This window comes from Lethenteron reissneri, chromosome 8 (assembly GCF_015708825.2).
Source record: "Lethenteron reissneri isolate LAM-NWPU_2019-01 chromosome 8, ASM1570882v1, whole genome shotgun sequence".
NCBI classification, from domain to species: Eukaryota; Metazoa; Chordata; class Hyperoartia; order Petromyzontiformes; family Petromyzontidae; genus Lethenteron; species Lethenteron reissneri.
Window position 1 is genome coordinate 7,058,647 of NC_083786.1, and position 20,707 is coordinate 7,079,353.

At 53.8% G+C, this 20,707-nt stretch overlaps 1 protein-coding gene across 1 annotated transcript; it reads left to right on the top strand.

The window, feature by feature from the left end:
• The first annotated feature begins 1,161 nt into the window (after positions 1-1,161).
• On the top strand, positions 1,162-14,868 carry LOC133362997 (calmodulin-alpha-like). Its single transcript, XM_061581994.1, has 6 exons — positions 1,162-1,288; positions 10,389-10,419; positions 11,521-11,664; positions 12,285-12,391; positions 13,569-13,704; positions 14,217-14,868. The coding sequence occupies exons 1-6, from the start codon at positions 1,286-1,288 to the stop codon at positions 14,243-14,245; spliced, it is 450 nt and encodes a 149-aa protein (XP_061437978.1). The 5' UTR covers positions 1,162-1,285; the 3' UTR covers positions 14,246-14,868.
• Positions 14,869-20,707: the final 5,839 nt, after the last annotated feature.

Below are 20,707 nucleotides of genomic sequence, written 5' to 3' on the forward strand. Positions count from 1 at the left end.
GATGCAATTAGAAAGTTGAGCCACGCGCTAAACTGATCATTATAACTCGATTCATACACACGGTGGGGAAGCGAGAGAGAGAGAGGCAGAGAACGCGGGGAGATGGAGAGGGAAAGATGGGGAGTGGGGTAACGGGAGGAGGGGGATCGATATTTATCCAGTGGTGGAAATTCTACATTCCCATGTGTGGCGGGGGGAGCAGTATATTCGGTGGATAGCCACTGTTGATGTATCACAACGTGTGAGAAGACTCTTATGGGAGACACTTTGGTGGCTGGTGATGCAGCTGTTACCGCTGCTGCGTTGGCAGTGATGCACACGGACAAACAGCAACACTCAACACGCCAGTCAATAACAAAACTTGCGTGTGGCCTTCAAAGGAAAACTATGCAATGGGCGACGTTTCGGGTAAGAGGCCGTCTTAATGGAAAATCAATAGCGAGGTCAGAGGGATACGAGTAGATGTAATACGAGAGATGTAAGAAGGCAGGGGGAGAGCGATAGAGAGAGGGTGGGCAGGGATTGAGAGAGAGAGAGGCAGGTAGAGAAAGAGAGATGCGAGGAAAGAGACGGCTCGAGTGAGAGAGAGGAGAGTGTGGGAGGGATTAGGGGGGGGGGTAGCTAAGGTTAGGGAATTAAGAGAGGGGGAGTGGGGAGGTTGAGTGGTGGAGGAAGGTGGGGGGAGGGGTAATTGGGGGATGGGGAATGGGAGGGAGGAGCTAATTGGGTAGCGAGAGAGGGGGGGGGGGATGGAGTGGGAAAGAGAGAAGGGGGGGGGGTGAGCGGGTTTCAGTTTTCATGTATTTGGAATAACCCTGTGAGCCATTCGGCTCTTGATTCGGGTGCAACCGCAACAAACAATAAAATTACAAGATACATTTAACATTTACTGTACGCAAGTTGAAACATCCCCTACAAAAACAATACAATCTTCCAGAAAAAGCACCATTTGTTTATGCGGGCGGGGGGGGGGGGGGTGAGCGGGCGGGGGGGTGAGCGGGCGGGGGGGGTCAGCGGGCGGGGGGGGGGTGAGCGGGGGGGAGTGAGCGGGGGGGGTGAGCTGGCTGGCTGGCTGGGTGAGTGAGAGAGTGAGTGAGAGAGCGAGCGAGCGAGCGGGTGTGTGGGTGCAAGTAGGTGTAGGAAGGGAGGAGTGAGTGGCGAGGGCGGGGGGAGACAGCGCAGAGTGAGAGGGGGAGAGAGAAGCGAGTTCCCTTAAAGATCGCGTCCCCGCGTCTCCGGCCCGTGAACTCTTCCGTGCCGCAGCAGCCCCCCTCGCGAAGACGACATGGTGAGTGCACTTCATCAATTAGCGCCGCGGTGGAAATTCCACAGTTCGTGTGGCTGGTGCCAGGTAATCGAGATGTACTCGCTTTATAAAGCACACGTGTTATAATGCACGTGTGTGTATGTATATATATAAAAGCAGATAAGCTCATCATCATCATCGTCATTCACGAGCCATGGTCAATCCACTGCGGGATTAAGATAACCGCAAGGATGTTGCGGGGTGATGCTCCACTTCGCAGCTGCATTCGTGTGAACTGATGTAATCGTTCCATCTCCGCGGCGGATGTCCTCTATGGACGCGTTTAAGTGTTATGGATACAAATGAAACTTGATTTTAGTTTGTCCGTAAAGTTACCCCTTCTTTTTTACTTCCCCCCCACCACCTCTCCCCACAAAATGGTATCTTTTTATCGACCTCGTTTGGATGAATAATGATGATGGGTTGAGTCGAGTAACCTGACCACAGGACGACTCGTTCTGCTCGCACAAGCTCACACTACAGTATACAATACTGTACAAAGGTTTGCTACAGTACTGGGGTGGAGTGGTGTTAGCGCACTGCGCTAAGAACCGGCAACCCGAGTTGGATTTCCAGCCACGGCTCTCGCGTTGACTCGCCACCAGCCCTTCAGCCTCGAACCGACATCGCGACCGGGGTGGTGAAGTATGGTCAAACCAAGACCTATGACCGACACGGCGCTGGCTGAGGGTAGGCATTCATCCAGCAGTGGATTGGCAAACGACCGATAATTAAATTTCGATTTAAAGCTTTCGTGACTGCAGGGATTCATCTTCTTGGTTCTTTCGGTAAAGTCACGTAGAAGGGAAGTAATAAAATAATAAAAATAAAACATAATAAAATAATTCTCACGACGTTTCGGCCACAACGCAAGCAGCCGTCCTCAGGTGAAGAATAGGTCTGTCGAGAAGACAGTCTCGACAGACCTGATCTTCACCTGAGGACGGCTGCTTGCGTTGTGGCCGAAACGTCGTGAGAAATATTTTATTATTTTTACAGGTCTGTCGAGAAGACAGTCTCGACAGACCTGATCTTCACCTGAGGACGGCTGCTTGCGTTGTGGCCGAAACGTCGTGAGAATTATTTTTTTATTTTTATTTTTTTATTACTTCCTTTCTACGTGACTTTACCGAAAGAACCAAGAAGATGACCGATAATTACCATAACTAACGCCAGAATATGCGAGGCATAGATGACTATTTGATAAAACTCGTAAACATCACGTGGGCTCTTTCTACAGAGGAGTATACACGGTGAGCCAAACATACAGATACTAAAAGTGGTCTAAATTACAGATCAAACACTACCTTGTTTAGCCCCCACCCCCACTCTTATTTATCTGCGTCTCCCTCTCGCTCCCCTCGCTCCCTCGATCACCCTACATCTCTCCCTCCATCAACCACCACGTATTTTCCCGTCTATCTCCACCTTCCCTCCCCATCTCCACCTTCTCTTTCCGTGCCTCCTTTTCCTATCTCCCTCTAGGCCCCTATCCCTGTCGTCTGCGTGTCTCGACAAGAGGTCTGATGCGATTTTCCAAGAATGTTCTAGAAGGGCCAGAGAGCGAGTGAGGTGAGGTGATGTAAATCACCGGGGATGTTTAATTCACAACCTTGCTCCACGCCGTCTCCCCATCCATCTCTCGCCATTCCGCTCTCCGGAGAGAATTGGGCGCAAGTGTTGAGAGGGGAGAGTAAAATGGGTTCGCTATAAATCAGTGGGGTGCCTATAAATAGAGCCCCCATCCCAGCACCCTCGTTTCGTTAAGAAAAAGCAACTCAATTTATAATGTTTTATTTTTATTATTTTATTATTTCCCTTCTACGTGACTTTACCGAAAGAACCAAGAAGAAAAATCAACTCGTTAGTTAAAAAAACGCCCTATAAGGAACAAACAATTATATATATGAAGATAAATCAGGCGACGTTTCGGGCAATGACCCTTATTCATATCACATATAATTATTGTGGTGTAAACAAATGTGAGTTTCAGTTTTTCTCTAATTTGTGCTTTCTGCACCACTGTTAACGCAGCCATTAAAGTAAAAAAAAAAGTATGACCGATCCTCGTCATGGGAACGTGGAATTCCCACCACCGGACACAAGCGCCACCCTTGCACCTATTGTTAGAGCAGCGCGACTTTGTGACGGGGTCCCTTGAACGGACAGAAGTGAGAGTTGTGAATGTTTTATTCCTGTTTACCCGGCATCACCTGCTCGTGTGCAAATAGCGAATATCAGCAGAAGCCCGTCTCCTCATGTGTCTCCACGTGTAAAATAAATCAGTAAACGTTTCGGCCCATAGACCTACTGCCATTCCAGACCAAACCTCCCCCTTACACGTCGCGTCGATCACTGGGGTTGTTTGACCATACTTCACCACTCTGGTCAGTGCGGCTTGGCTGGTGAAGTGGGTAGGGGGAGAGGCTTTATTCGGATACCGGTTCGTATATTCACCGGTCACTGATGTTAGCCGTGGGCCGGGAATCGAACTCGGGTCGGCGGATTTACTGTGTACCGCCGCGCCGCGCTAATGAAATCTAAATGGTCATTTAAGAAACGCAAAATCATGCTAATGGCATCTCTAATGCACATTGCTGTTCAGGTCACATTGTTCATTAAATGAATGTTGTGGGTGAGGTAGGGTGGGTGGGTGTATGAGATGGGGTGGGGTGGGTGAGGTGGGTCGGGCGAGGTGGGGTGGACGAGGTGGGGTGGGCGAGGTGGGGTGGGGTGGGGTGGGCGAGGTGGGGTGGAATGGGTGGATGAGGTGGGGTTGGTGGGTGAGGTGGGGTGGAGTGGGTGAGGTGGGGTGGAGTGGGTGAGGTGGGGTGGAGTGGGTGGGGTGGGTGAGATGAGGGGGGTGGGTGGAGTGGGTGAGGTGGGGTGGAGTGGGTGGGGTGGGTGAGATGAGGGGGGTGGGTGGGTGGATGAGGTGGGGTTGGTGGGTGAGGTGGGGTGGAGTGGGTGAGGTGAGGTTGGTGGTTGTGTGATCTGCAGTGTGGCTGGTGGACACAGTCTTCTTCCTGCATAGGGCGGTGACGCGGCTTTGCGGCAGCGCGTTGGCCACTTGTCGCAGATGTTCGCGGTTCGATGCCAGCGGCCGCCCTGATTAATACTGCGAGTGTGTGAACCGTAATACTACGCGGCGTCTGCTTCATTCAATAGACTCCAAAGCTCTCCTGCGTGCGGGCCTCAGGGGTCCAAAATTGCCGCATTATGAAAGTTGACCTGCAAATTACTCAATTGGGGTGGTGCGTAGCAATCATCTCAGCAGACTAAAGACCCAAGTCACTCTTGCAAATGAGGCTCAACCTGGTCTCTCAAGTTCTCGCCGAGTTACACAGAATAGACGAAATTAACGCTCAACCGCGGCAGATGGTGGGGGATCGGAGGTAGGGATGGAGAGATGATATAGTAGGCGGGGTAGGGATGGAGGACGTGGGGGTAGGGGTAGGGATGGAGATAGCTGGGGGAGGCGGCGGCGATGGAGAGAGCGGAGATAGTGGGGGGAGGGAGGAGGGATGAAGATCGTGGGAGATGGGGATGGTGGGGGGAGGGGATGTCTGTACACAATGTGCTAAGGTGATTAGCCGCAGAGAGTTGTCGAGATCCAGGAATTGGGGGCAGCGCGAGGGTGGGGGGCTCGTGCGTGGGAGGGGTGGGATTAGGGGGCCTACGTAGTGGTGATGAGAGATGGTGGCGAGGGAAATACATCGGTCGAGATGTGGAGCATGAATATTTACCAGCGGAGGCACCCGTTTCACAGTGACACCACTCGGGTTTAGGAAGCTTCCAAACCAACCACCGCCATCATCCTACCACCCCCACCAGTCTAGATTGGTGACTGTATTCTTAGTCACGTAGGTAAAAAAAATTAAATTAATAAAAGTAAAATGAAAATAAAATAAAAATCACGACGTTTCGGAGGCAACACAAGCCTCCGTCTTCAGGTGGAACCGTCACAGCACGATAGCTGTATCAAGTAACTTGTGGAACCGTCACAGCACGATAGCTGTATCAAGTTGTATCAATTTTCTTGATACAGCTATCGTGCTGTGACGGTTCCACCTGAAGACGGAGGCTTGTGTTGCCTCCGAAACGTCGTGATTTTTATTTTATTTTTTATTTTACTTTTATTTTAAAATTTTACCTACGTGACTTTACCGAAAAAACATAAGAATATGAATCCTTGCAGTCACTAAAGCTTCAAATCTAGAATTGGTGACTGTGTGGGTAAACTGCTCGGGATTGAATCGCCATCTCTCGGGATTAAATTAAATTAGTACCACCACGTCGCCACTTATGTAGGGAGGGGGGTTGGGGAGTCTACAGTGATTGTCGTATACAAAGACTCGATCCCGTCCTAGGAATGTGGAATTTCAACCACTGGCTCGGAGCTATGAAGGGGAGATGAGTAGCGATGAACGCCTCAATGCTAATTTAAGCAGGAAGTTACTTTGTATGCACGTACGTTGCACTTTTGTCGCACCGTACGTAGCCAACCGTGCTAATCCGAGGTGAGCGCAAAGAAAATAAACTTTGAGTCTCACAAATCCTACCGTGATCCACTAACCCTTGCCTCCTAAGCGCAGAGTGGAGCGGGGGGGGGGGGGTCACGCCGTCGACCAAGTCGCTTCTACCAAAATCGCGCGGCTCGAATCGTCGCCTGCGACCGCTTTGCCAACATCTGAACGAGTGGTTGCGCAATAAGGGCACGAGGCACGAGCCACGGCGCATTCAACATCGTCACGACAGCCTCGTTGACGTCGCTGCGGTGGCGAGATGTTAACTACATCGCCTGGTGTGCAGGAAGGACGTCGTCTGTTCGATCCCGACCCCGGCGCCTGCCTGCTGTATATTTGGAGTGTGTGTGTCTGTCGTCTCTCTCTCTCTCTCTCCCCGTGGTCGCGTGAATTTTATCTCCGGGTCCACCGGTTTTTGCCGTCCACATTTACAATTTAACATCACGCGTTTTGGTGTATTTGACTGCTGTTATCAATTTCCACGTGATAAGCCACTTCGTTGAGCTATTTGTAATAGCCATGTGGCTTCTAGAGCATTTAGAAAATGGTTCGTAAAACTTGATAACTCATTAAACCGTGTGTAACTTGTTGTGTAATTGTAACATGTTGCCATCGTGAAATATACTGCTTTGAAATTGGGTCCATCTTTTTGAAACACCCTGTATTATAGATAAGTGGGCCTTGCCTGGTAAAATAAAAACGTTTGGTTTTAGTCGTCACGCGGTCACGAAACGCGTCGCCACAAGTCCCAAGCCCCTCGTCTCTCTGCCGTGAGCGGCAACCGGTTGCAGAGAAGTCCCCGCGAGTAACGTGAAATCGGTTGCGCGCAACCGATCGCCCAGCCGTGGTCCCGGCCTGCGACTCCCTCCTCGGGTACCAGCCGAGGCCAGTCTGCTACTGCGGACGGAGAGGAGGAGACGTGGGAGACGTGGGGGTGGTGGGGGGGGGGGCGAAGGGCAGCCTCGTCTGTCCGGTGGGGGGGCGGGGGAATAAGGTGGGGGGGGGGGGGGCTTGTAGAGCTTCCAGTTGTGATGAGGGGCAGGTGGTCCGCGCGATGTTTCCAGCTCGGTCTTGACCACTCGTCTTGGTGGCCGTGAGAGCCGGAATTAAACTTGGGTCGCACCACCCCCCACCCCCTAACTCCCTCGAATTTTGCTTTTTTAGAACGAGGTTTGTCTTTCTAACGCGGAGAATGCCGCGCCACCGATTATGCAAAACCTTGACAAAAAGGGACGTTGCAGGCAGCGTGGCGAGCATGGCACGCTGCATATCGTGGGGCAGGATGGGGTGAGCGGCGCGAGATCTTTGCAGTGGAGAGTTGTTGACGGAGGTGGTCTGCGAATTTTAGAAATGTTAAAAACAAAAGATCTTCTAGGAGAGGCTCTCACCGACTCATTTTCAGGAGGGTGCTGCTCCAGTGAGACGTTTTGTCCAAATCTCTAGACTGTGTTTTAAAATATTCTCAAGCCTCCCGTAAACCACGTGACTTGCGTGTATGCCCCCCCCCCCCCACTCTGAATCTCTTTCCTCTCCCCACCCACTGAGAAAACAGACTCCGTGCAACATCAGCAGTGTCGAGGCCATGATGCGCACACACTCCCTTAACTCTCTCCCGCCTCTCCTCATCAGCCCTCTTGCTCCCGTTCTTCTCCGTCCCGTCTCCATCCCCTTCCTTTGATTCCCCCAGGAATCTCTCTCTCCTTGTCTCTTCCCTCCCCGTCTCGCGCTCTCTTTCCCCATCATCACGTGGCATCCGTGGTGGTGCAGCCGCCACCAACTTCCGCCACGGGCACAAAAATAAAAATGATGGTTGGACTTGCACCTCCGGTTTAGCACGGCTGGCTACGTACGGTGCGAAAGAAGTTCAACGCACATACGTGTGGGAGGAAACCGGAGAAAACCCACCTCGTGCGCAGGCGGGATAACACCCGGCGTGTACATTATTTATCACGTGCGAAAGATACAGCATGACCAATGTCTTGTTAATCAATTTCACACAAAAAAAAACTCATTCGCAAGTGATATCTGAACCTGTCACAGGGCACTCCTCCCTCCCCCTCACCAGGTCCACTCACCCTCAAATGATCAACCAGTTGCTTGTCGCTAAACTTCAGAGACAAAGGCGGCCGCGCAGGGCGCTTCTGACCACACCCTCTCCCACCCCCTTGGGTGTGCCGTGCCGGCCTTCATAGGTGCTCGCTAACAGCACTTGCCCCAACAGCCTGTTCAGGCTTCACGGGGGATCTTTTGTCTGTGTGCGTATTGTCTATCGAATGTCGTACACACCTAGTGTGTGTGTGTTTGCGCGCGTGTTGGCGTATGTCAACATATCGGCGTTAGCACTGGGGAGACAAAGGCGGCCGGCCCTGCCGGATGTGCGAGTGGAACATTTACCTGGTCACCCCCCCACCTCCTACCCGGCCCCTCCCCTCGGCCCCCATCCGCCCGTGACATCCTAATGGAACCGGCGCGCACCGGGTCCACTGATAATGGGGGTTGCCTCTGAGGCTGCAGTACAGCAAATAGGTTGTTGACCTAACCCCCTTGGCCCCCTTTGTTCTCCCCAGTGGTGCCAATGTGTACACACCGCCCAGCTGGTATTCGTTTTGAGGCTGAGTCGACCTAGGGGTGGGGGGTGGAGGTGCAGGCCACGTGTACACGAAGTCCACTTCCAAATGAGGTTTTGAGTAATTTATTAAATCTAGCACTGTTTGTAATTGATAACAGCAATAATAATTATTGGTAATTATTCGCATGATGGTGAAGTACCGTCGGAAAACAACCCACGGCCCTCATCCAGCAGTGGATCGTTACTTAATCACACGAGGATAGCCGACCAGGTGGGTGGTCAGTGGTAGAGCGAGCGGCTGGCAATCGACAGCCCATCATCCCTAATGGGGGCGATAAAATTGAGTACCACTTCGTGGGTCTAAGTCATCACCGGTTCGCCCCATGGATAGACTCGCCCTCGACACAGGAATGCGGAATTTCCACCACTACTTCTGTGGGTCTTTAAACAGGAGACTATCTGATAAGATCAGGCAACCTCTCGCTATTACATTTTTTTTTTACGAAAATAAAAAAAACCTTGGCAAAATGGATTCTATGTGTACCCAGGCCGACGCCTCCCTCTAGGTAGACTCGGCCTGAAATGAGCATCAGGTAAAATTGAAGATGTGAAACTGGAGCAGCCCCCCCCCCGCCCACTACTCGCTCCACTGAGACGGAGCTATTGGCGCTGGGTTTGTCCGGTCTGGCGGGTTCTGGCGGCAGAGCGGTGCGAGTTAGTTTTCACGGGGGGGTGACTTCGCAATGCCTCGGTTCATAATGGCCACGGTCAGGCTGTTGGAAACGCATTTCGCCGGCGTTGCTCGGACGCAGGCTTTCAAACCCTCGGTTAAATCCCTGGCTCGGCGGGTTCGGTAATGGGTTTGTCGGCAGTATCGGGGGGGGGGGGGGGGGGTGTTCACAATAGCCATGTCTGGAGACGGGAACATCGCATCAACACCTGCTGAGAACCTGGGTTCCAGCTCTGGCTCTGGTTGTGAGGGTGTTCATAATGGCCATGTCGTAGGCATGTTGAGACACCCTAAGCTTGATTGCTGGTTTTGGGTGTCTCTCTCTTTCTCGCGGTGTTCATAATGGCCATGTTGGAACAATACAGTGAGCCGACACAGCTGAGATCCTGGGTTTGAATCTGGTTTTCAGTCGCCCGCGAAGTCAACCAAGATTCAAACCGGATTCTCAAGGTCTCCTGATGGTTAGGGGCTCAGACCAGTCACCAATGATGGCAGACAAAAAACCCAATCGCAATACATGAGCCTCGTTGGGTTTTTATGAACTCCGAACATCGTAAATAACATTTTAAGTAATTGGATGGACACGTGATGAACACTCTTAGCAGGGGGGGGGGGGGGGGTATATTTCAGGTGTGTTCATCGTATTGGCATTGAGTTGTTTTGAAGTTCATTCAAAAGTAGTTCTGTGAAGTTGTCTTCCACCTCCTGTGTTTTGACATTCCGACGAGAGTCCGTGGCGCCTGGTGGGGGCGTTCTCTCTATCACAGGGGTTGACGACCTGCGGCTCTTTGAAGGACTCCTTGGCGACAGTTATTTATTTCAGAACCACCAGCACCGTTCTCGTGTTCACCACGCAGTGCATTGCGGCTCTTGAAATGTTGAGATTTGTTATTACCGACTAAAAGAAAATGGCTGGTTCTAAAAAGGACAATTTCTTGACATCGTCATGTGTGTGGTCACACCACTCCAGCGTGCGTGTGTGCCATTTCGGCTTTAACAGGTGCTCGCTAACAGCTGTATATTTCACAAATGGCGGCCGGACTAAAACGTCTGGGACGAAATGCAATGGGATGACAATGAGACGGTACAAGCGGGGGGGGGGGGGGGGGGGCGGTGATTTGATTACGGAGTCGAATCGTAGACGTAGACATAGGATGCGTGGGGGTTTGCATGGCTAACCGAAGCGCGTCTCACAGTAGAAGGTGGTGATGGTTATCTGCGTGTGCGATCATTATCTCTCCGTGTGCTATGTTGCAGGCCGACCAGCTGACGGAAGAACAAATTGCCGGTGAGCGAGCCTCTCGTCATGGCCACGACGCCGTCTCGCGCCACCCCATCGCCACGCCTGGCTCGGGGGGGGGGGGGGGGTCATACTCACATATAGGGGCTGGTCTCGGGGTCTCGGGGCTTAGGGGGTTAGGAGGGAAATCGGGACACTACTTCCCCCCCCCACCCTCACCTGTAGACCCAAGCCCGGTACAGATTTCTTGTCTGACCGACGAGGTCTCTTATCAGCGCTGTGGTGGACGTTCAACGCAGCGATACCGGTACAAATCAACTTCCGCTGCCACCTAAACACGGACGGCAGCTTCGTGAGCCGTGTCTCTGGGTTGACCCCGGACAGGGGCCAAGACCCCCCCCCCCCGGGCGTGGGGGCCAGTGGCACGGGTGGGCTTAGGCCTGAGGGGGGGGGGGTTAAGGGCTGGTGGGGGGGGTAGGGGCTGGTGGGGGGGGGTTAAGGGGTGGTTAGCTGCCGAGAGCACAGGCGGTGCAATTGCACCAAAGCCCACGGGGTCCGGGGGGGCTAGGGAGGGGGGGGGGCTAGGGAGGGGGGGGGGGAGGGCTTGAAATAAAATTGCACGCCAATGCAAGATGCCGCGTGGCACAAGACCCCCCTGGAGGGGCGGAGGATTTCCCTCTTGAGTTGTCGACGTGAGCAGTGCAGGTGAAGTGGAAACTTGTTGGGGGCGGGGATGAGGGGGGAGTAGAGATCGGACACTCGCCCCCCCCCCTCAATACCCCCCCCCCCCAATCCGATAGATCCCCTGTTGCGTCGATGCACCTCCCTCTCCCCCATCCCTCGTCTTCCTCCTTCCAGCTGCACCTCCCTACCTGCCCCCCCCCCCTTCTCGGTCCTCCATCCCTCCTCCCACTTCTTCTTCTTCTTACTCCCTCCCCTTCTTGTCGCCCTCAGATTTTCTATTCGTTTGGTTATGACATCAATATTCTATTTTACTTCTACGTGGTACTTTGCCGTTTTTTTGCATTATTGCTTTTCGCCGTTTACTGGCCACCCGTTCTCTCTCTCTCGAGTTCTCGCCTGGTTTCAGCGAGACAAATACAACCTTCGACTCCCCACCCCCCCCACCCCCCCCGGACTGCCGCGCAGAGTTCAAGGAGGCGTTCTCGCTCTTTGACAAGGACGGCGACGGCACCATCACCACCAAGGAGCTGGGCACCGTCATGAGGTCACTGGGCCAGAACCCCACGGAGGCCGAGCTGCAGGACATGATCAACGAGGTGGACGCCGACGGTAAGACGGCTCCCACCCTTCCCGCCCTTCCCGCCCGGGCTCTGCTCGCTGCTCAATGCCGAGCCGTGGTTTTGCCCGCCTGCAGGGGTAGCTGTGTCTTTGCCGTGTGCGGTCCGCATTTTTTTGACTGCTATTCTCTAAGCGAGGCTTGAACCGCTGGCCATAACCCCCCCCCCCAGCCCCCTCCCCAGCCCGCCCCCCCCAGCCCCCCCCCCAGCCCCCCCCAGCCCCCGCCCTATTGACGAGTCCTACCCAGAAAAGTGCCTCGCGTTCGTGAGCGTTCGCCGCCGCGAAGTCTTTCCAACTCCGGCGTGTGTCCGCTAATCAGTCCGCGCCTTTCCACTGTTCACGCTCTCGGTGTGATTTCCAAGGAGGCGCGGTGCCGTGCTTCTCTGCGCACCTTTTTCGGCTGTTCCATTTTCTTGTCAGCTATTGTTCCATTGTCTCTGTCAACGTTCGTGTGCCAGATCCATCGGTGGGACCCCAGGAATTGTGCACCGATTGAAAACGTTCTTCTTTGGGCACACGATGGCTACGTAGATTTCTCGCTGTGAAGTCCCATATCACGAAAAGTAATTCCAACCTCGTTGTAAACTCGCCTCGCTTCTCTGTCCACTCAGGCAACGGAACGATCGACTTCCCAGAGTTCCTCACCATGATGGCGCGCAAGATGAAGGACACGGACAGCGAGGAGGAGATCCGAGAGGCGTTCCGCGTCTTCGACAAGGTGGACGAGCACGTGCACCTCCTCCTTGCTGTCATCGTCGTCTCTCATCCTCGTCTTATGTGCCCATCTCCCACAATCCTGTCATTATCTCATTAATAGTCATTGTCTCAGCAAAATTCCTCATTATTGTCATTGTCATCGTCGTCGTGTGTACGTTGAACTGCTTTCGCATCACTCGTAGCCAACCGTGCTAGTCGGAGGTCGTCTCTTATCTCCCATAATCATCTTTTCCCATCTCCCTTGATCATCTCTCAAATATCACCGCCCATGTTGAGGACACAGTCTACCAGTCTATTTCGGCTGAGCCACACACTGCAGGTCTCGCCCCGCTCGCCCACCCGCTCGTCCACCTGCTCGCCCACCCGCTCGCCCACCTGCTCGCCCACCCGCTCGCTCGCCCGCTCACTCACTCACCCGCTCGCCCACCCGCTCGCCCACCCGCTCGCCCACCCACTCGCCCGCTCACCCACTCACCCACCCGCTCACCCACCCGCTCACCCATCCGCTCACCCACCCGCTCACCCACCCGCTCACCCACCCGCTCACCCGCCCCCTCACCAAACGGCAGGTCGCCTCTCTTCTCTCTCTGCTTCTTCTCGCGCACTGCCGGTCCACTGTAAGGAAGGTGGTGCTGTTTTAACAATCATTCTAAGGATGTGTTTCATAGTCTCCTTGCATATATTTTGATCTCTGTGTGTGTGTGTGCATACTTATTGTTGCGTGTAACTTTTATTGGTGCAATATTACATGCCCTTTGCGAAAGCGCCCTGTGACAATTGTATTGTGAAGGCGGCGCGATGTTAAACAAAGTTTCATTGATTTCATAATTGTTGGTGATGGTCGTGGTTGTGTGGTGGTAGTGTTGTAGCGGTGGTTGGCGTATTGCGCTACGAACCCGGCAAACCAGGGTTCAAATCCCGCTCGGGGCCAACACCAAGTGACGATTATCTGAACGTGTCCTGGGCCTGCCCTAGGTCGACTCGACCTCGAATGAGTACCTGGCGCAGTGTGTAAACATCGCCACGAGGGAGACAAAGGTGGCTGGGCGCGGTGCTTGCCACCCACCCCCTTCGTGTGCCACAGGTGCTGGCTTTCATAGGCGCTCGCTAACAGCACTTGCCCCAACAGTCTGCTCAAGGGAGGGGGGGGGGGTCTCTGTCTTTGCTGTGGTGGTCAGGACGGGAACGGCTACATCAGCGCGGCGGAGCTGCGTCACGTGATGACCAACCTCGGGGAGAAGCTGACCGACGAGGAGGTGGACGAGATGATCCGAGAGGCCGACATTGACGGGGATGGCCAGGTCAACTACGAGGGTGAGCGGGGTCATGGGGGTCAACAAAGGGGTCAACTACGAGGGTGAGCGGGCTCAAGAATGAGGGGTGAATGTGGTCAACTACGAGGGTGAGCGGGGTCACAGTCAGCTACGGGGGTGAGCAGGGTCATAGGGGTCGACAAAGGGGTCAACTGCGAGGGTGAGCGGGGTCAAGAATGAGGGGTGAATGTGGTCAACTATAAGGGTGAGCGGGGTCACGGTCAGCTACAGGGGTGAGCAGGGTCATGGGGGTCAACAAAGGGGTCAGCTGCGAGGGTGACCGTGGTCACGGGCTGAACTATGAGGGGGAGCATTAAACATTAGCAATGGGGAGACAAAGGCGGCCGGGTGTGGATGTAGTCCCATCACCCCCTCGTGTGCCATCCCCGCCTTTATTAGGTGCTCTCTAACAAGACTTGCCTGCGTCGCTGTTCTGCGTACGATCGCAACACGTGCGTGTGTCTGTGTGCGGTGTGTGTGTCGTGTTTCCTGGTGTTTGCGTGTCCATTCTAGAGTTCATCACGATGATGATGACCAAGTGAGCAGCGTCGAGTCCAACCGCACAGCGTCAACCACACCGCAACAGCCATCACCCGCACCTCGCTATCCAGCGTACCACCTACCGCACCATCGACCACGACCACATACCACACACACATACCACACACACACACATACCACACACACATACCACACACACATACCACATCGCCTACCCGACACGCACCGCACCAATGCGCACGTCTGTTTATCTCGTGCAAAGCTACACACTTCATAACACACGCCTAATAATAAATACATCCATGCACACACATTGACAACAGCGGTTACGCACGCACACGCACGCGCGCGCGAATGTTACTGAGCAATAACAACCCTGATCCTAGGGGTGCCCGGTGTGGCACAGGGTTGTGTGGAGAGTGGGGTGGGTGGGGGGGTGGGAGGGTGCTGAGGTGCACAATGGCCGTGTCAGAGATGCAGCGCCGACGCCGCTGGGAACCTGAGTTCGGATCCGCGGGTTTCCGTCGTGCGGTCCCTTCGCCGACCGCGCGCACACAAACAAACAAACAACAACAACAGTGACAATATTAATTCGTGGGTCTCGCCGAAATGTGGCTAAATTCCAGCTCTCCGAAACGAAAATAAAATATCGGTTTGATTTTGCCATGCGGCAAACGGTCACGCGTGTGAAGGTGCAAGGTGCCCCCCGCCGCCCCCAGGGCGTGCTGATTAAGAGGTCTCCTCTTGGATCGTTGTCTGTGACGTCCGTGGCCTTCCGCTGGGACGCGGTGGGGGGTCCGCGAGATTTCCCAATGGATGCGTCATCTCGCGACACCACGCCGACGGTGCAATTTGATTTTAAAAATAACCAAACAGCCTCGTTACCCTCCCCCCCCCCTACAACCAACCAACTCCACCACTTCCCCCCCCTCTCCTCCTCATGCTAAGTTTTGAAAGTTTGAGGCTCTGCACTAATCGCGCACGAGAAGCCTCGATGATTCGGAACGGTCCCAGAGCTCACCTGCGCGCTCTCACCTGCGCGCTCTCTCACCTGCGCGCTCTCTCACCTGCGCGCTCTCACCTGCGCGCTCTCTCTCACCTGTGCTCTCTCTCACTTGTGCTCTCTCTCACCTGTGGTCTCTCACCTGTGCTCTCTCACCTGTACACTCGCCTGAAACCCAACACACCTCAGCTCTTGGGGGGTCGGTGGGGATACGAGTTTGAGTTTGTGTGTGTTTTTTAAGCGCCCCGCCTCCCCCTCCCCCTTTGCAGGGTCAAGAGTAGGGTCCGGGTAAAGGTCAGGGCTAGTGGGGGGGGGGGGGGGGGGTTCAGTTTGTGTGTAGCACTCGGAGGCGCGCGCGGCGTGGTGATGGTGGTGATGTTAGGCGGTGTTTAATTAACGTGCGTCTATTTGTCTTATCAATATATTCCGTACTGCAAGTCGACCAGGCAGCAGGGATTCGCAGACTCCTGGTTGGGGTTTTTTTTCCGCGACCCCACCGCGGGTACAGCCTTAAGAGCCGCCTGGTTACGCAATCTCCTACGGAACCGATGTTTGCTGCTGCATTTCTTTGGTGTGTAAACATCGCGGGCATTGGGGAGACAAACAAGGCCGGGCGTGGTGTTGTTGGCCGACCGGCCTTAATGGGCGTCTCGCTAACAGCACTTGTCCCGACAGTCTCGTCAAAAGGCTATACGGGTGACCTTTGTCTTTAATGCGGGCGCGTGCGTCGCGTGACGTGAGCGAACGCCGATCGTTACAAAACCGTCGCCCGTTGCACGCGCTGCTGTTGAGCAATCATCGGGCGCGCGTAGCGACAACGAGATCTGTGTTGGAACAAGACGACGATTGGAGGAGGGGGTGGGGGGGGGGGGCCCGCGCGCTAGACTCGGGGGGGGTACCATGGTGGGGTCGCGCAGGACTGAAGTCTGGAAACCCCGGTGTAAATTTTCTGTGCCTTTCCCTAATAGGTCTTTTATTTTGTACGTCCTACGGTGACAACAGCAATACGGCAATAGCGATGATGATGATACCTTGCATACCGCTACTACATAAGTGTCCTATACAACCGGTCGCGTTTCTGGTTTACTCGTCAAGACTCGTCAAGACCATGTGCCTCCCCCATAGAGACCCCCCTGCTCCCCCCCCCCACTTCATTGCAGTATGTGTATAGACTGTATCTGTGCAATACAGTACTTCACCACGAAGCCGGCATGACTCCCCGGGAGACCGTCTGCTCTGTGACCTGGGTGGATTGAAAGTCGCGCGTGAACGTTTGATGACGTTTGCCCCCCCCCCCCGCCTTAACGGTGGAGAGTTAGCGGCGAGCGAGTTAACATTGAGCGGGGGGCTGGGAGGGGCGAGTGGGGGGGCAGTGTGGAGGGGGGGCGAGGGGGGGCAGTGTGGAGAGGGGGGGGCGAGGGCTGTGTGGAGGGGGGGCTGGGAGGGGCGAGGGGGGGCAGTGTGGAGGGGGGGGCAGTGTGGAGAGGGGGGGGGCAGTGTGGAGAGAGGGGGGGGGGCGAGGGGGGCAGTGTGGGGGGGAGCGAGGGGGGCTCTGAGTCTGTGTGAATGCTCACGTCTGGGTTGGCCAGGTAAGGACTGGAGTCTGCTTTGAACGTTCGCTCCGCCTGGGGCTCGCCGTGGATTGTTTTTCACGCGTGGCCTCTCGCGACCAACGTTATCCACATTGAAGGGTTTGTGTTGTTTCGGGTTGCATCGCGTGAACGTGAATGTGCCCGTTAAACCCGCCACTCCTCATTTGAGACCGAAACCGGGAGAGGGCTTCTTCACAATTCTGGCTATCGCCTGATGAAGCTGGTTGTAATCACCAGCGAAACGTCGTTCTTGAATTGTAAACGTTGTGGGTTTACTCTATCAGCGCACCTGATGTGCTTTAGTAGCTCATTGGCACGTTCTGTTTACGTGACGAACCATACTAATTGGCTGTGTCGGGTGGTGGTGGGTTTCTCGACACATTTTATATTTTTACTATCTAACAAAAAAAACATGCTATCATGTTTTAGGGATGAGGCTTGTGCGAGGAGCTGGCTGGTCAGTGTGGTTAGGGAGTTAGTTGGTTCGTGATGATTGATTGGTGGTTAGGGGTAGTGGTTTGGGGCTGGTTGGCTCGTGTGGTTAGAGGTAGTAGAGCCAGTTGTGTCTGGCTCAGGCTAGGAGTGTGAACGTCTAATTGACTACAACGACTACGCTCCATCAACCGAGCACCTTCACACACCAACCTGCATTCCTAAATGTGGATTTTCCCCATATGTGTTCAAGATCAAACGTTGTGGAGCCGGGTTCCAATCCTTGATGAAGGTGTCGTGACACCAACACAGTCACGGGGGGAGGGGCGGGGGTGGGGGGGTTGACCTCTCGCCCCCCCCCCCTCGCCCCCCCCCTCGCCCCCCCCTCGCCCCCCCCCTCGCCCCCCTCTGTGATCGCGGCAGTAAATCTCTGACGTTGGGCTGCCACCTTTCCACACAAGACCATCTCCCCCCCGGGACACATCGCTCAGTCCGGCACCAGGTCCTGTCAAAAGTCAGCGGCCACGTGTCTCATCTCATCATGTAAAGCTGTGCTGCGGTCAAGTTTGAGCACAGCGCAACCGCCACTACCAGGTCTAGGAAGACATGAACTGCTGCTGCTGCTGCCGCCCGACACGGATGCAGAAGTTCGCAGAACGGTGGCAACCCTGATGCGTGGGTGGGTGAGTTCCTGAGTGACTTGGCAAATGAACGAGTGAATGCCTTTGTGTACGAGTGACTTTGCGAATGAATTGGCGCATGAAATGAGTCGGTGGCAGGCTGCCGCTTTTCACACACACGGATACCAAAATCTGCAAACATGTCTCGGTCAGCACTCTAGGCCGACTCTATTCTGTTCGCAGATCTGTGGAGTTTACTGCGATAAAGCTCAACAAAGCAACACCGGTCACCAGGTATTGATACGATTCGATTCCTGCCGCCACCCGATAGAACACAGGTGTCGGATCTGGGACTGCCCGGACAAGCTGGCAACCCAACGCTGACGGTAGCAGCCGCGAACCTCAGCACGACTACGCGTGGAATGTGGACACGAGGATTTGAAAATAAAGGGGAACCCATGGGGGGAGGGAGGTCACGATCTCCGATAAGATTAACAAGCGCGTCTCTCCCTCCTATGTACGCATGCACGTTGAATTTATTTCCCACCGTACATGGCCAACCGTGTGATCTCTCTCTCTCACCGCCCAGTGTCCCGCTTGATGACCGAGTCTGCGCAACGTTGGTGGAGTCTGGACGGGAGAGCGGTGACCGTGGGGGTAGTAGCGCTAGAAGATTGACAGAGAGGCGACTGACCGGGCTAGACTTTCTAACCCCCCCCCCCCTTTCCCTCCCCCTCCCGGGCAATGTCCGAGCGACACCGGGCACGTCTTCTGGCATTAAGGAGAAAGAGAGAGGAACCTGAGAATGAATCCCGTTCTTAAATGACCCGGACTCATCAATTAAAGAAAAAGCGAAGGGGATACGGGATAAAGGGGGGGACGACGACCATCAGGGTCTTAAAATAATTAAGGTCGCTCCATGGAGTAATGGAACACGTGTGGACATTTACACGGCACGCGCCAACGTGTGCATGTGTCCCGTGTGTTGGACAGAGGTGAGCCACGCCACTAGCCAAGAAGCCACGAGTAAATTTCGATTTAAAGCTTTCGTGACTGCATGGATTCAGATTATTGGTTCTTTCGGTAAAGTCAGGTAGAAGGGAAATAATAAAATAAAAATAAAACATAATAAGATAATTCTCACGGCGTTTCGGCCTGCACTGTTCTTCACCTGATGACGGCTGCTTGCGTTGTGGCCGAAACGTCGTGAGAATTGTATCTATTGTTTTATTTTAATTATTGTATTATTTCCCTTCTACGTGACTTTACCGAAATAACCAAGACTAAGCCACGAGTACTATCCCTCACCCGAACCTTCAACTAGCCAACCAGCCGCCTTTGTATCTCCAGTGCTAATGTTGACATGCAATACTTCCACGGACAAATCCCCCCCCCTTACTTCTCGCCCCGCATCGCCTTCACGGACTGCTGGGGAAAGTGCTGTTCACGACCACCCGTGATGTCCAGCACGGCACACAAGCGAATGGTGTGGTCAGAACCACATCCCCCCGCGCCAGGTACTTATTGAGGCCGAGTCGACCTATAGCGGATGCCCAGAACCGGTTCGGATCTTGTCTCCGATGATGGTTGACGGCGGGAAGCGAAGCCGGGGTCGCCAGGCTCGTATCGCAGTGCGCTAACCGCTGCGCCACCGCTCTCCACCAGCACACGAGTTCTCTGCACTCAAAAAGGGACCGCGCGCGCACGAGTGAACAATGCAGGCCGAGTGCTCGTTGCAAAAGGGCACAACAACAACAATCGTAGCACAATAAATCAGCTTTTGTCTAATAATTGTACGCGTGTGTGTGTGTGTGCTTGAGCCGTGTTTTATGTGGGCGAGTTAATGTTTCATTCAGCTCGCGTGCCCTGGCCTCCAAAGGCACAATTGGGCATTAAATAATCATCACAATGAAACAATCATCGTTATATAATGGAAATATAAATATTGCATCGTTCACGCATTTAAGTAATTTATAACTGTGTAGACGTTGGTACAGTCAGGACGACGCGTTAACAACAGCGAGGGTGGAGCGGTGGCGCGATGGTTAGCGCGCTGCGCTACGAACCTGATTCACCCAGGGGTTCGAGCCCCTGCCACGGCTAACATCGGCGACTGGCGGGGTGCGATATGAAAACCCGGTCGTGACCGCCCAACAAAAACCCTACACCGACTTCGCCAACCAGCACAAAGCGGCGTGGTGACGTCTGGTCAAACAACCCCCATGGATGACACGAGTGTAGAGGAGGCCTTCATCCAGCAGTGGATAAACAATAGGCTTTAACACTATGAGCCCTCCTTTACCAGTGGCAAAATATGTAATAGGTTTTTACCCTTTAAACTGGTACAAAACGGACACCTTTATACAAGGCATCATGTTTGCAATAACCACAACACAAGTTGTGGTACAAGGCTCTAAGGAAAGCTGTCTCGGGTGTGGACCAATCAACTTCAAGGACAGTGCATATTATTATCATTATCAGAGTTGGTTCTTTTTGTTTGCATTTTGACTGCTTGTGTTGTGGTTATTGCAAACATGATGCCTTGTATAAAGGTGTCAGTTTTGTACCAGTTTAAAGGGTAAAAACCTACTACAATAGTCTTTAATGTAATGTAGTATTAATGTTATTAATATATACCGCGGTATGATCACCGACAGATGAATCTAGCCTAGACTTGGCTTTGTGACTGGGCTCAATGCTGGGGGTCAGGATACTGATGATGCTGCTGCTGCTTGTGATGATTCCGATTTTGTTTAATTATGAATATGCTAATGGTGACGCTTGCTACTGCTGCTGATCTTTATGATGACGATGATGATGCTGCTGCTACATAATTACAACACCAAAGGATGATAA